The 14653-nt window shown below is 37.9% G+C and overlaps 1 protein-coding gene across 7 annotated transcripts in view; it reads right to left on the bottom strand.

Annotated features, from left to right (window-relative positions):
• Nucleotides 1-13984, bottom strand: part of LOC117973014 (cytidine monophosphate-N-acetylneuraminic acid hydroxylase-like) — a 38222-nt gene extending 24238 nt beyond the window's left edge. Inside the window, exons 1-12 of one of the 7 annotated variants that reach the window (XM_059030994.1) lie at nt 12450-12629; nt 12059-12163; nt 10853-10883; nt 9918-10132; nt 9148-9239; nt 8008-8117; nt 4694-4884; nt 4323-4470; nt 3724-3805; nt 3207-3344; nt 2732-2867; nt 2044-2184 (exon numbers count right to left, since the gene is read on the bottom strand). In XM_059030994.1, the coding sequence (XP_058886977.1) occupies nt 2044-2184; nt 2732-2867; nt 3207-3344; nt 3724-3805; nt 4323-4470; nt 4694-4884; nt 8008-8117; nt 9148-9239; nt 9918-10123 (1244 nt within the window). In that variant the 5' untranslated portion in view covers nt 10124-10132; nt 10853-10883; nt 12059-12163; nt 12450-12629. Of the gene's footprint in view, nt 1-2043; nt 2185-2731; nt 2868-3206; nt 3345-3723; nt 3806-4322; nt 4471-4693; nt 4885-8007; nt 8118-9147; nt 9240-9917; nt 10133-10852; nt 10884-11818; nt 12032-12058; nt 12164-12449; nt 12631-13921 lie in introns of those variants that run through there. The other 6 variants (XM_034923822.2, XM_059030995.1, XM_059030993.1 and 3 more) reach the window with 6 other exon arrangements.
• Between the last annotated feature and the right edge of the window lie 669 nt (nt 13985-14653).

Raw genomic sequence — 14653 nt, 5'->3', positions numbered from 1 at the left:
GCTACCAGTCTCTGCTCTAACCGAGGAGTTTAAGTGCGCCAAGGTCAGACTGGAAATGACATTAGTAGAGTCACGCGATAAATGCGTAAGGGAGGCAGCACCTGTGTTGAAAACTGGAAGAAAGTGGGCGGCAAAGAAAGCTGTGGAAGATGCAAAGGCTGCCCTTCGAATTGGTGATATCATGGGGCAAGTTCAGCATGGAAGAGGGGGTCTTGGTTTCAGTTCAGCTCCTCCTACATGGCACAAGGCAGCCCCAGCTCAAAGGAGGAAGCTGGTAGTCAACGAGGTGCAAAAGCAGGAGGAGGGGATGAGGTGTATAAAGGCCATTTCCCAGGCCAAGCAGGGAGAATGGATGAGATGGGAGAGTGTGGAACAACGCAAGATTGGCTGGGAAGACCTATGGTCAATGGAACAGAGCAGGATCAGTTTCCTCATCAGGTCAACATATGATGTTCTCCCATCACCACAGAACCTAAACCTCTGGGTAGGAGAGGATCCCTCATGTCCTTTGTGTTCATCACCTGCAACATTAAGGCACATTTTGACAGGATGTAAGGTGGCTCTTTAGCCAAGGACGGTTTACTTGGCGCCATGACCAGGTGCTGCGATGTTTGGCCTTAGCATTGGAAGACAAGCGTAACATGACCAATAAGTTGTCACCTGTTCCATCAAAACATTACACACAAAAGACAACATTCCTCCGCCCAGGAGAGCAACCACCAAGAAAAGGTGTTAAAACCAATCCTCGCCCAGGACAACTGGAAGCTGCTAGAGACTGGAAAATGCTGGCAGATGTTGGTCAACGGCTTATTTTTCCACCTGAGATTGCCACCACTAACCTTCGACCAGATATTGTCTTGTGGTCTGGATCAGCACACCTTGTTCACCTGGTAGAGTTAACAGTGCCATGGGAGGATGCTGTAGATGAGGCGTATGAGAGGAAGAAACTGCGGTATGCTCAACTAGCCACTGAAGCGGAACAGCGAGGATGGAGAGTTCGGGTTTACCCAGTGGAAGTGGGTTGTCGAGGATTTGTGGCACACTCTACAACCCGGTTTCTCAGAGACGTCGGATTCAGTGGCCAAGAGTTGCATCGCACAGTGAAGAACTTATCTGAAGCAGCAGAGAGGAGCAGCAACTGGCTGTGGTTGAGACGGAAAGATTCTGGCTGGGGATCTCAAGCACAATAGAAAGAAAGAAACGCTGATGAACAGGTAAGTAAGCTGGGCTGAGTTGAGTGGGGGACGGAGGGGGGTGATGCTGGGACGCCAGAATCACCGTCGAGCTCTCTTGAGGTGTCGTGGGCTAGTCGACGAAACACTGAGGATGGAAGGTGCCCACTTGAAAACCCCAGAGATGTACCCTACTTAGCTCAATCCAGACGGTTGTCATGCTGATGCGCTGGGGAGGCCGCACTGTGGTTGATCCCCGGAGCCAGCATCGCAGCCGTTGTGTGTGCTGATGCTCCAGGGAGGCAAAATAAGCTGATCCCTGGGAGCCAGCATTACACTTCAGCCATTAACACCAGACAGAAGGATATCTACATCATCATATGGAAGGAGACACATATGGATCACATTAGTTTACTGTAAAGCTACATCTTAGTTGGTGCTTATCTTGGCGAGAGCCGAGTTCAAATCAGCATGAAGTTTTAACATCTACTCTCATGTAATGGAAATCTTAACAGAAAAAAACCCAGAATCAAAACAAATGTAATCCTTACTCCTACCGCACTCTCTAAGCATCACCTCCAGTTATTCCTAAACTCTGTACTCTCTAAAAAATACAAGGAACAAACTTTGGGACCAATTGATCGCCAATGTAAGTACAGACCTTAAAGCAGTAACTTTAATGGCTGGTTTCACACACCCCGATTATTGCTAATCTTGGACTAATTTGTGTTATTTTAGGTTAATTAGTGCAAGATTAGTTTAGATTAATAACAAAAACATTAAGGTCCATAACATTAACAGCACAAATGTGTTTTGTCAGTTTGCAGTCGCTCAACGTTGTGCAGTAAATTCCTTTAGGGGACACTCTCACCTATCCAATGGGTCTTTCAAGATTCTGGCCATATCAAGAACTGCCCCTGACTTGGGTGTCCATGTGCTAACAAAAGACGTCTTTGTGATCAGCTTATTGAGTTCTTCAGGGTTGTTTTTGAGGTTTGTTTCCTTTATATAGCTGAATGGAGAAAAAAAGCAAGAAACCTGTGGTTAAAAATAAAACCAATAAAGAAAAATCACTTGAATGTTCTTTCTAACCTGCAGTCATCTACAGGGGTAATTGGTAACAAACTATAGATTCACTGTACAAACTTTTTTTTTTTTTTTAACAAATTGCTGAGCCTTACAAAATGCTTGAAGGCAGCGTGAAAGAAGAGTCATCTTGACATATTCTTTTTGTTTCTAAGACTCCCTTTTGTATGTTATTTTCTGATTCAGTGATTACACCCTGGTGACTTTTGAAAGATTAGATGTTTAGCAGTATACTTAAGCTCAGAAGCTTAAAGCACCCTTGTGGTCTCAATAGAGCTCCAGGATTCATGTCTAACTTTCATCTGGTACATCTGAGCATAACCATTAACCTGTGCCAATGCAAAACTCTGTCCTTCTTGGATGTAAGAAATCCACATTATGCAAAGTGAATCAAAAACAGCAAGAACAATACATTAGATAACTTTAAACTCTAGATAGATAGATAGATAACAGTGTATCTTTAACATGACTACCTGTCTGATGGGTGTGCTTCTACGAAATAACCTGCAAATGGACAGTAAACTTTGGGCTGCAAGTCTTTCACCAGCTGGGATTTGTAGTTGAGCAGCTTCTTTCTTTCTGTTTTTATGAAGTCAGCCTTCCATTTCTCTGTGAATACATGTAATTAAATGTAACGGGAAGATATAATTCTGTTTCTTGGTCGAAAGCTTCACTAGATCTCATTCTACAAGTAATTTTAAGGCATGCATGACTATTACTGTGTTTAAGTTTAAAACAAAGAATGACAAATTGAATGCAAATGTCACCAAACATCTCCAGGGCGAGCCTGCTTTGATGTAGTGCATACTTGTCTATTTTACATGCTCTTTAAATGTATACAATATGAAAATAAAACGAGGTACAATTCCAAGAGTAGTTTTGTTCCGTGAGGAAATCATGGTAACAATCTCCCTGTTGTGACGTATGCAAAACCACAGAACACCATACCTGTGTATTTACCACCACTGAACGTCATGGGGAATCCTGAAGCACCGCCTGCAAAATCGCTCATCATGACATCAACATTTTTGGGTAGTACGCCTCCATTTGGACGGGTGCAATCCACAGTATTTAGAATCTTGTGACCTAGTAGCAAAACAATTATGATATACATATTGGACTCGAGTCGTGACTCGGACTCGAATGGTAGGGACTCGGACCCTACCTATAATCAACCTATAGGTTTGAGGACCCAACTATGAGTCTGATTTATTTATATATTATATCTATATATATATATATATATATATATATATATATATATATATATATATATATATTATATCTATATATATATATATATATATATATATATATAATTTGGGGAGTGTATAGATTAGCAATAAATAAGTATTATTCAAGCAACTTGCTATATTTAAGAAGGCAACGGTGCAAATCTCTGATGAAATGGATGGCTAGATGCTACATGTTTTTTTTTTTAATGCATATAAATGTTTGTTTTTACCTTTATATTCCACAATAATGCAAGTGTCCATTTCCGGATGTATCCCATCCATTAGTATCATAAACCTTAAGTTGGCATCCACCTAGAATAGGAACAGGGATGGGCTTGTTTTTCAAACTGATCATCTGCACATACATTAATGTATACAACACATAGGGACAATCTTGGGAGAATCTTGTTGTACTACTTTGTACTCTGCACTTCTGCAGCACATAGAGACAAAGGCACATCTACAGATTTTGAGAAAACATTTCTTCTGTGATTGTGACCCTTTGCATTCTTTTTTGATTTCCTGCCATTGATATCAGTAACACATTTCAGGTTTTAGCACCATGAAAACATAGGTTGCTGTGTCCTCCCAGTAGGGTGAATTAACTTCATACAACAAATCCATGCAAAGTTCCATGAAAAACCATTTAATAGTTCAGCCAATCAGAACTGGTTTTAGCCACACCCACCTCTGGTCTGAACCCAGACTTGGTCCTCAGCAGACCATGAGTACACACTTTGCATTATAAAAATCTACAAACATGGATTTGACAGGATTGGCAGTATAAGGGTTAATCAGAATTGAGAGTTTCGGGGGGTTAGTAACATACCTCTTGCCAGATTCCAAAAGGGACCACATTAATGTTGGTTAATTTCACTCCACTTCTGTCTAGGTACCAAAATACCGGCCTTGAGGTATCTCCAACATATATTGGTATGTTGGGTTGTTTCTCTGCAATTTTCTTTAATGTTGGATAACTGAAAGAATAATACAAACAAATCAACTATACTTGGTGTAACATGTACTAACCTTACAGTTATAGTTTCTTATCACTAGTTATATTTTCTGATTATCATAAAATGGTGTAGCTTACCACCTGTACTATTTGGTGTTGTTTCTAATTTGTGTAGCAGGTGAGTACATCACCAAAAAGTGAATGTTGTTGATAGCCATCTTTGCATTAGATGTAATTAAACGTACCTGAGGTGGTCAGAGTGCATGTGGCTTATATATATCAAATCAGCACTGCAGATGGTTTCCAGCCAGTCTGAAGGAGGCTCATGGAGCAGCCACCAGCCTCGTGCAAAAGCAGGGCCTGTCAGCCATGGATCAAACACCATTGTTTTAGACCCCAGGTCAAGCTTCATGCACGCATGAGTCATGTAGGTTATCTGAAAGACATCAATCATAATCATGATTAAAGCAATTGGCCTGCTGCAGTTCAGTCTACGCTTAAGCCTCTGTAAACTTGTTGAATTACTTCAATTAACAAAGTGTTTGGTAAATCCCACTGTAAAAAATGCATAGGTTTACAAAAAAAAAACAAAAAAAACCCTACAAATTCTAGGCACAACTCACTTTCGCTTTCCTGTAGCAATTTTGCATTAGCACTGTACACGTGGGTGAGAGCTTGATCATGGCGTGGATAAGCGGTTAGGGCGGATATGTGACAGATTACTCTATTTTGTTTCTTACGTCCACCTTTTAGGACATTTTATTTGCACTTTCAGTGAATTATCAAACAAAATGAAAACATAAATAAATGTAAAAATAAAATCAGACACGTGAAATGTTCCCTTCTTGTACTGGACAGAGCGATCTTTAGCAGAAATATTTGTCTTTTTTGTTGAAGACATTTAAGAAACCCTGCAGCTCTATACAGTGTGTTCAATCATTTACTCGAAGCAAACTGAATAAGCTGCTAGGTTCATAAATTCAGTGTAACTGGTAGTGAGTCAAGAAAACAAACATTTGCTGCATTTATTTTTTAAGTGATACAAATATGTATGTTTACACTATTCTTTCAGAAATGGGCTTTTTCATGGGGAACTATATTGTAGACAATGGATACATTTCACAGAAATTGTGAAGTCTGTAATAACTGTAAAACAAATAGTCATGAATGTATAGGTATGTACCACATAGAAAGCTTATTTTTACTTCTCTTTCACGTTTTCACATAGTTTATTAGGAACCAAGTATTTTTAACAAAGGGTCTGTGTTTTGCCGCATTTTCTCATAGCAAACAGGATGTACAACTAACCGTGTGTTCATGTATGCTACCTATATAAAAAACATGCATCACTGAGATCATGATAGTGCTATCAAAACTAAATTTGGAGTCAGCAGCAGAGAGTCAATTTTTTGGAATTCACTCATTCTCCATTTTCATAAAGTGAAATGTGACAAGATGTTTTCATAAAGTGAAACAATGTTTTGGGAGCAGAGATTCTGACAAATGATTTATTTATTAGGACTGGCCTTGTGTCATTTTTTCCTCTTAAAAATGTATTTGCCAGTGGACTATCGATGCAATATAAAAAGGTACAAATTTTCAGTACAGCTGGATCTTCAATTGATTGTTAATGTCAGTCAGAAGGTGGGAGGAACAGGGGAGACTAAGCAGAGGATTCACAGAGAGAAAGTCATGGAAAGAACAGAGCTGTGAGAGAGAGCCAGTTGTGGCACCACTCTCCCGTGAGGGGGCTGTGGAGGGCTAGGCAATAATTTGAGGGGGCTACACTCCACTTTGTGTGGGCACGTATAGTGTCAATGTTTCGATATGTCTCGCAAAACTTCAGTATTAGGATGGTGGAATCTAATGCAGATTAAGTGCCTGTTATTATTATTATCATCATCATCATCATCAATAAGAATAATAACTATTATTATTAACAAATGCCTTTATCCAACACAATTTACAAGGGTTACAGTACAGTATAAAGTAAGTGCTGTTGTAACAGGAGCGAGGCTGGGTGTAAACCGGCAAACCCCATGCACCTCAGACGAGTGTCTAAACCACAATGCAAAACAACTGTGCTCATTTGCATTGCCTGTTACACTGTAATAAAATAATCAGTCAAAGTGGACAAACAACTAACAGGGCAGCAGTGTGGAGTAGTGGTTAGGGCTCTGGACTCTTGACCGGAGGGTTGTGGATTAAAAAAAAAAAAAAAAAAAAAAGAAGAATGTGATATATGTATAATGTGATATCTTGTAACAATTCATAGTTGCCCTGGATAAGGGCGTCTGCTAAGAAATAAATAATTTATGGGGTATATTTAAATGTTTAAGCAAGGGATAGAACTTAAAATAATTAGAAACTTTAAAGAACATTGATTGTTAACAACTGAAAGAAACTAATGTTTAAAAGTAAACCAATAATAGTTTATATATAAACTAGTAGGAACTTTTGAACATACTGAAATGGAATCAGCACAAGAGTTTGTGAGCTAGCATTTCCTGTTGGGAATGTTTAATAGCAACGCAGTTCCCCCTTCAGCACGAAAGCGAGCAGCTTGTTGTCGGTGCTCACACAGCAAGCGCCCAGTCCTGAGTTCATGCTGAATGTCTGTACTGTATTGTTGCTCCCCGATTAAAGTGAATATCTGGAATGGTTTTTGTTAAAACCCACATGAAGTCTCTGAAAAGTCTTACACAACTTTAAGTCACGTCGATAATTCAGAAATTTGAGATATCCCTTTAAAATTTTTCGGTGGCAGGGGCTACAAGGGTGGCTGAAGTAAAATTTAGGGTGGCTTCAACCCCCCCAAGCCAACCCCCACCCCCACACGCCGCTGTCCCTGGAGACAGCTCTTCCGAAGAGAAAAATAGGACCTAGCTTCAGCCTCCCGATTACAGTTTAAAGATCAAACTTCATACAATCCCCCACAAAGTGTTACTGAACCCCCTGCAGTGTTTACATGAAACTTTCACCCGGAATGTTCTTCATGCTCCCTCCTGCAACAGTGCTGGTGCTCTGATTGAACTGAGTGATGTATTGGGGGGGGCAAAAGAAAAACCTGCATTGTTGCAGGAGGGAGCGCGATCTGGATACACTGATCCTTAGAAAACAAGCAGTGCTTACAAAAGGTACCACGAAATGTTCCTGTTACTATTTTTAAAGTAACAGAAATGCCTATTCACTGCCAAACATGTGTAATAACTGCAGTATAGGATACTGACCTTAAGGTTAGGGTTTCAGTGTAGGGAGAAGATTATTCATTGTTTTATTAACAATAATGTGATAGCCAAATCAGAGTGCACTGTCCTGACAGGAACATTTCGTGGTACCTTTGTAAGCACTGCAGAAAACAATTTTCAGAGGAAATGTTGAGAAACATGTTGCCTAGTTGATTTATGCTGGGTGATGTTTGATTTAAAAATTACAAAAGAGTCGGCAATTTGTTTAAAAATATAATGGTGGGATGCAAACAACTGGACACACTGAGGGTGTGGGTGTTTTCTGCGTCCGCTGCCTGCATGGTTACCATGTATCTTTAAACTACACTTACCAGCACCTCTCCAGGTTCCAGTTCTTCAGGTGTTCTCGGGTCGGCTTGCCAAGGGTCAGGTGGGTTGAGCTCCAGCAGCTGCAGCCCTCCGTTTTCATCAGGTTCAAGGACTACACCAGACAAGTTACGCAGTTAAATTGATTAAATTTAGTTTCGTTAATTTATGTACCAAGGATGAGATTGATTGCCTCATTTTCCAAGGGCATGCACAAAGCTGTTTCACACATTAAGTAAACCAGCTTTAATACACTTCTACTGGTCAAGGTTTGTGGTGTTTTTAGTTATCAGTGTTTTGGTAAGAACAGCTAACGGAGACAACCCATTTGGTCCAAAAAGATTGCTGTGCTGGAGATGAAGGGGTCTTTATTTGAAATCCACTAGTAGTAACCTGAAATTATACTGTATACATCTTATTTTTCAAGATAAGCACTTTGGTGCATGTGATGAGGTTGGTATGTTTTAATCAAACCTTAAAAACTGAATTCTGTTTACAATAAATGCACAGATTGAAGTTTGGAGAATTAAAAAAACGAAACAAAAAAAACACAAAGCTGATTGATCCAACACAGAAACAGTTAACTTAAAAGGTGGAGTATTTATTTTGTATGAATTCACAAGGTTAAACTGAAAGTCCCTTATTCAGCTGGCTTGCTGTCAACCTCCCTCCTACAGTTCTAAATGTATGCATTTAATAAGAAATGTAGAAGGCTACTTTATATTACATATATGCCTTCTCTGGTGAAAGCCCTCTAGTTCCTATTACTTCTTGATTGCAAACGTAATATAGCCTTCTAACTGGCTCAGCTACTTGCTTCTCTGAACACTAAGGGTTGATCTGACCAGCTTATAACGAACCAGGATAAGCCACAGATAGATTTCTTTAGAGCATTTTACAGCACCATGGAATCAACCTGGATTGCATCAACCTTTTTTTTTTTTTTAGAGGTACACAAGGCATAACCATGGAGAGGTAACTGCTGAAGTGGCTTTGTATATGAGCCTTTTTAATTAGGATTGGACTGGAGCCAGTAACCTCATGGTTCAAAGACAAACAACTTTACCATTCATTTAACAAGCAAGCTCTGTAGTCTCTCTCTCTCACACACGCATCTATATAAATAAATAAAACCACTAGAATACCAAGTTCATCCTGTTGGAAGCAGTCAGGTGGGTTTACATATTTCATTGTGGAGACATTCAACTTCCAGTTATGTTTTGTACAACGCACTGTGCTGTTAAACAGAAAGAGAAAATTGTGTAATGTTAATATTAAAGCTTATATCCAGCCACCAAGAACATTACACATGATTATGACATAGCAAAGTGGCTTAAATGGAAGACAGACGTACAGTTTTGAATCGCCCTACAGAATGAACACATTTTGCTTCATAAAGTTGAATGAAACTTGCTGAAAAATGAATTACAAACTGCTTTGTAGTTTACCATATACTTAATGAAAAACTGACAATTAAAAACAATGTGACATTTTGAAATAGAACATGAAATACTGTTGTTATGGCTTCCGGTAGCCTTTTGCTATATCATTTTGTAGTTTCTTTATCATTATTATTTATTTCTTAGCAGATGCCCTTGTCCAGGGTGACTTACAATTGTTACAAGATATCGCATCATTTTTACATACAATTACATTATTTTCTTTTACACATTATTTTTACATACAATTACCCATTTATACAGTTGGGTTTTTACTGGAGCAATCTAGGTAAAGTACCTTGCTCAAGGGTACAGCAGCAGTGTCTCCCACCTGGGATTGAACCCACGACCCTCCAGTCAAGAGTCCAGAGCCCTAACCACTACTCCACACTGCTGCCCCAGTGTGTTAATTACACGATGTTAAATAAAATATCTAAATTATACAGCCACACAAAGGCTGTGCAATATGTCTCTACCTTTCATCTAAATCCTCTATGTCTTTAACAAACAGACCACCTTGATGTTTGCACTGGTTTTTGCATGCCCGCATGACATCCATGCTTTTGTAGATAATATAATTTTTGCCATCTTCCTTGTTCCTTAAAAAGTTAATGCCTTCTTTAAGATCTGACACTGCATTGGAATTCAGAGTCAGAAGAGTCTGCGATTGTTGAGACGCCATGTGGAACTACTGCAACAAAAAGACACACATTAGCAGGTTTCTATAAGATGGAAAACTAAAGAGCTCAATATATATCATGTACATAAGTCTGTATGGGTAAAGAACAATAGGTAAAGTCATAAAATGCAAAATGTTACTGAACCGGTTTTTAAATTACATTTGCAGAAACATGATAGCTGCTACGCACTATTATGACAATGCAGAGTGCAAGCCAGGAATGCCCAATAAGGGCAGCTGCAGTAAATATCTGCTTCCCTAGGTACAAGAAGGGAGAACATCCTGTTAGCCATATTAATTCTCAAATCTAACTAAATCTATTAGAACTCAATTGTTTTTCTGTGTGGAAACACTACAAAACTAAGGTGCAGCGGTTTTCTGAAGATCAAACTAAAACAATCCTCCACCAGTTTGTGCAGACATGGTACATCCATCCAAGAATGCTGCTGTTCAGGAGCACACTAGTCGTTTTCCCAGAAAGTAGTTCAAAAAGAGCTCAGCCATATTATTAACTGATTTATTTAGCTGATGCATTTATTCATCATGACTTAAGTGTATAAAAGATAACACTTTAAACAAGTAGTAAGTTGAACATTAATAATTTAAGTCCAAAGGGTGATAATGAAATCCTTCATAAACTGGGGAAGGAAATGTTGCCCTTATTTTGTTTACAACACAGGAAGGTATGGGTACACAAATTTGCTTTCCAAGGTAATTCCAAATCCACCTTACCCACTGCCTGTAGGCTGTGTAACGATAGCGCCTGTAACAGAATGATAAATTATTTTAAAAATACCTGGCTTTAAACGTGCCGACTTCTAAAACACAAACCAATCTCAATTAACCAGAGACTGCGTCATGCGTTTCAATTACAAGTGCATTGTACTATTTGAATTGCAATTGGGATAGAGAGCAAGGAACAAGTTGGAGCAATGAGGCTGTCAGTAGTTGCCACTTTATTTCTGTGTGCAATCCTTAGAGTGACAATACATTTTCATTGAACACAATCTGGTTAATTGAGTTTGCAAAATACATTACATGATCATTTTGTAAACAGTTGTCGGGAACTTGATATTGGGACTTTAAGAGTCGGTAGGTTTAAAGTCAAGAAGTGTTTTGTAATTTTTATTAGTAATGTTGTTAAGGGTTTATATAAGCTCCTGGTGGAAATATTAAATACTATTACCTTATAACGATCCCCACTTGCTTTAATATGCTTCATTTTTTTTAAAATAGCATTCTGGCTAGTTGTGAATTTCCTCGTTTGCATAATGCCCATGTTCCTGTCTAAGCAAAGTATGCGGTTTGTACTGTCTGCACAGACAGGCAAACATCTGGGAACCCTTCATGCAATGTTACACATGAAATTTCCCCTATCTCCCTACAACATACACCTTCTTCTACCGTGCAATAGTTGACCTGGACTTTCGTTAGTGCCCTCGCTTTCGACTCGAGACGCATTACTCCCGGCGAGGTCAACTATCCCAAGTAGAGCCATCATTGACAGGCATACCCATTTTTGTCATATTTTGTCTGTGATCACAGGCCACAGACTGGCTCTGCGACATTTTTTCAAAGATAAATAACAAACATTACAATAATGTACAATAGACATAAGGATTGATAAGATGGCATTATATAAAGCAGCTAAGACATTTTCAGCAATGAATATGGAAAAATAAACGTTTCTTTACTCACCATTACGTCAGTGCTACAAACTTTCTGAAGCAGTAAAGTTCGGATAATTGTTTGCAATTCAGGAATACAGGTTTATATTCAAAACATGGTAATGCCATAACTACTATTTACATGTTTTGTATCCTGGTGATGCACACACAATAATTAAAATAAATTCTCTATATAAAAGCGAGTGCCGGTATTAGGACCGTTTGTCAAGTTTCTGGCAAAAATAGTAATGTAACAAATACTGAAACTTACTTGTTAGTTAATCAATTAAAATTGAGAAACACAGGAAACACACATCTTACAGAACCATTTTCTCCGAGTGGTGTTTCAGTAGCAGTTGTTTTGTCCCCGCTTATGCTGTTTTAGGTGAAACAAATTTTTCAGAAGAAAACTTAAAAACTAATTTACACTTCCATTAGAAAAGAAAATGAAAACCAATTGTCTTGTTTAACAACCATATTGTTTATTCTATATAAACCATGATAAATGTGCGTATTTATTACTTACACTACACAAAACAAACAGAAACAAAACAAGCCTAACCCGTTCTCGACAGGTGTTAATGCTATTTGAATACGAGGCATGCTGAGCCTGTCCCCTCGTCAAGTCATCAAATCACAAACCAAAGCCGTAATCTAAATACCTGTTTCAGTGTTCGTTTACCAGCAACTCAATACCAACTCATTTCCTCCGTTCACTCTCCAAATCACCAACCAAACTCCTCGGGTTCGTCACAAACCAACGCTCAAACACAGTTTTTACATGCTAATCCATTACATTATTAAAGACAATTGACAAGACATTAAATTGAATAATTAATTAATTAATTTGAACTGGAGCCAACCGACTCCAGTAGCTTCCACATGGCCCTAATGCCCTCATGAATTGTCTCTGACAATAAGTATTTATTTTAAACGGAACTTTTTTTTTACTTTCCCTTATTTAACAGTTATTATTTACAAAGTGTATTGTTTAACCCAACTTTAGTTTTGATCTCAAGCACGTTACATTATTTACTTTGTTTACAACCAGTTTGTTTACATTGTCTTTTCCATCTACATATACACACACACACACACACAAACTGGCATTAACTCAAAATATTAAAATGATTATAAGTTTAGGAGACACTGTTCCTATGTTAATTCACATGTATTTATGTTTTGACTGAAATATTTAAAAAGAACAGTTGTATTTTATTGTGGATGATGGGTTAAATGCAGTATAACTTTGGGTTTGATGTACTGGTGTGAGTATCATGTTTTGCAAGGTGTGTGAATAGATTTGACATGCTCACTTCATTTTGCTAATGTGTGATAAGTTTTGAAAATGCGCTAAGTGTTTTGGTATTTGAGTTAAATGTTTTGGTAATAGTTTTAGGAGTAATCAAAATTGGACTTTAGCAATTGAGAGAAACTGTAATATGCATATCTATATTTTCTTGTATTTCTTATTCAATATTAGACACTTTAACTATTTCATTAGTTACCAGGGCTAGTTTTTTTTTATGTAAAGTGAATTCGTGCTGAAAGAGTTAATAAATATTCCAGATATTTAAGGCGTCGATCTGTATACTGTTCAATTTATAAATATGACTTTGTTAGTGTGTATAGTAAATTTACAAATCAATAAAAAATAAATTGAAAAACAAAAATACCCAAAATATTGTGTGCTGTTGTTAGAAAATACATTTTTCCACAACTGTTATACTATACCACCAAGTCTAATATTAAATTAACTTTTGCCGTAATGTATTCCTCAAACTAAGTAGATAACAGTCACACTTTTGTTTGCAAGTGTTGCATACCATTCAACAGGACATAATACAGTTAAGAAACTTGCAAACAAAAGTGTGACTATTATCTACTTAGTTTGATTTCCATTACACGGAAATCAAACTAAGTAGACTGTTATCTACTTAGTTTGATTTCCGTGTAATGGAAATCAAACTAAGTAGATAACAGTCACACTTTTGTTTGCAAGTGTTGCATACCATTCAACAGGACATAATACAGTTAAGAAACTACATTTATATTTTGTTTCTCTGTTCAATATTGTTAAATTAGAATATATTGACAATTTTACAAAATAGATTTAAAAACAAAGCATGCTTACAGTAAATGCTGTCTTCCTGTTCTGAGATACCTTCTCCAACACTGCACCCACACTGATACCAGAGCATATTTGGTGCAGAATTGCTCCTTTCTCATTGGTTCTTTTGTTTTTAGGTAGTTGTTCTAAAGGATGTTAGTGGGTGTGACCTGTGTCCGAACAGAAAGCTGATTCACAGTTACACAGTTAAGGCTAGGCTGGAAGAGAGCTTGTATCATTGACCTCTGCTGAGCATTTATCTGTTACTAATGTGGTTGTAAAACTTTTGATAAAGTCCCACATAAAAGATTAATTCTCAAACTGAACGCAGTAGGGATTCCAAGGAAATGCATGCGCATGGATTAGGGAGTGGTTAACATGTAGAAAACAGAAAGTACTGATTAGAGGAGAAACCTAAAAATGGAGCGAGGTAATCAGTCGTGTACCTCAGAGATCAGTATTAGGTTCTCTGCTATTCTTAATCTACATTAATGATTTAGATTCTGGTATAGTAAGCAAACTTGTTAAATTTGCAGACGACACAAAGAGTGGCAAACACTGTTGCAGCAGCAAAGGTCATTCAAAATGATCTAGACAGCATTCAGAACTGGGCAGACACATGGCCAATGACATTTAGTAGAGAAAAGTGTATGGTACTGCACGCAGGCAATAAAAATGTGCATTATAAATATCATATGCGAGATACTGAAATTGAAGAAGGAATCTATAAAAAAGACCAAGGAGTTTATGTTGACT

Source organism: Acipenser ruthenus, chromosome 9 (assembly GCF_902713425.1).
Source record: "Acipenser ruthenus chromosome 9, fAciRut3.2 maternal haplotype, whole genome shotgun sequence".
NCBI classification, from domain to species: domain Eukaryota; kingdom Metazoa; phylum Chordata; class Actinopteri; order Acipenseriformes; family Acipenseridae; genus Acipenser; species Acipenser ruthenus.
The sequence above is the reverse complement of the archived record's forward strand: the minus strand, read 5'-3'. Positions and strand labels throughout refer to the sequence as shown.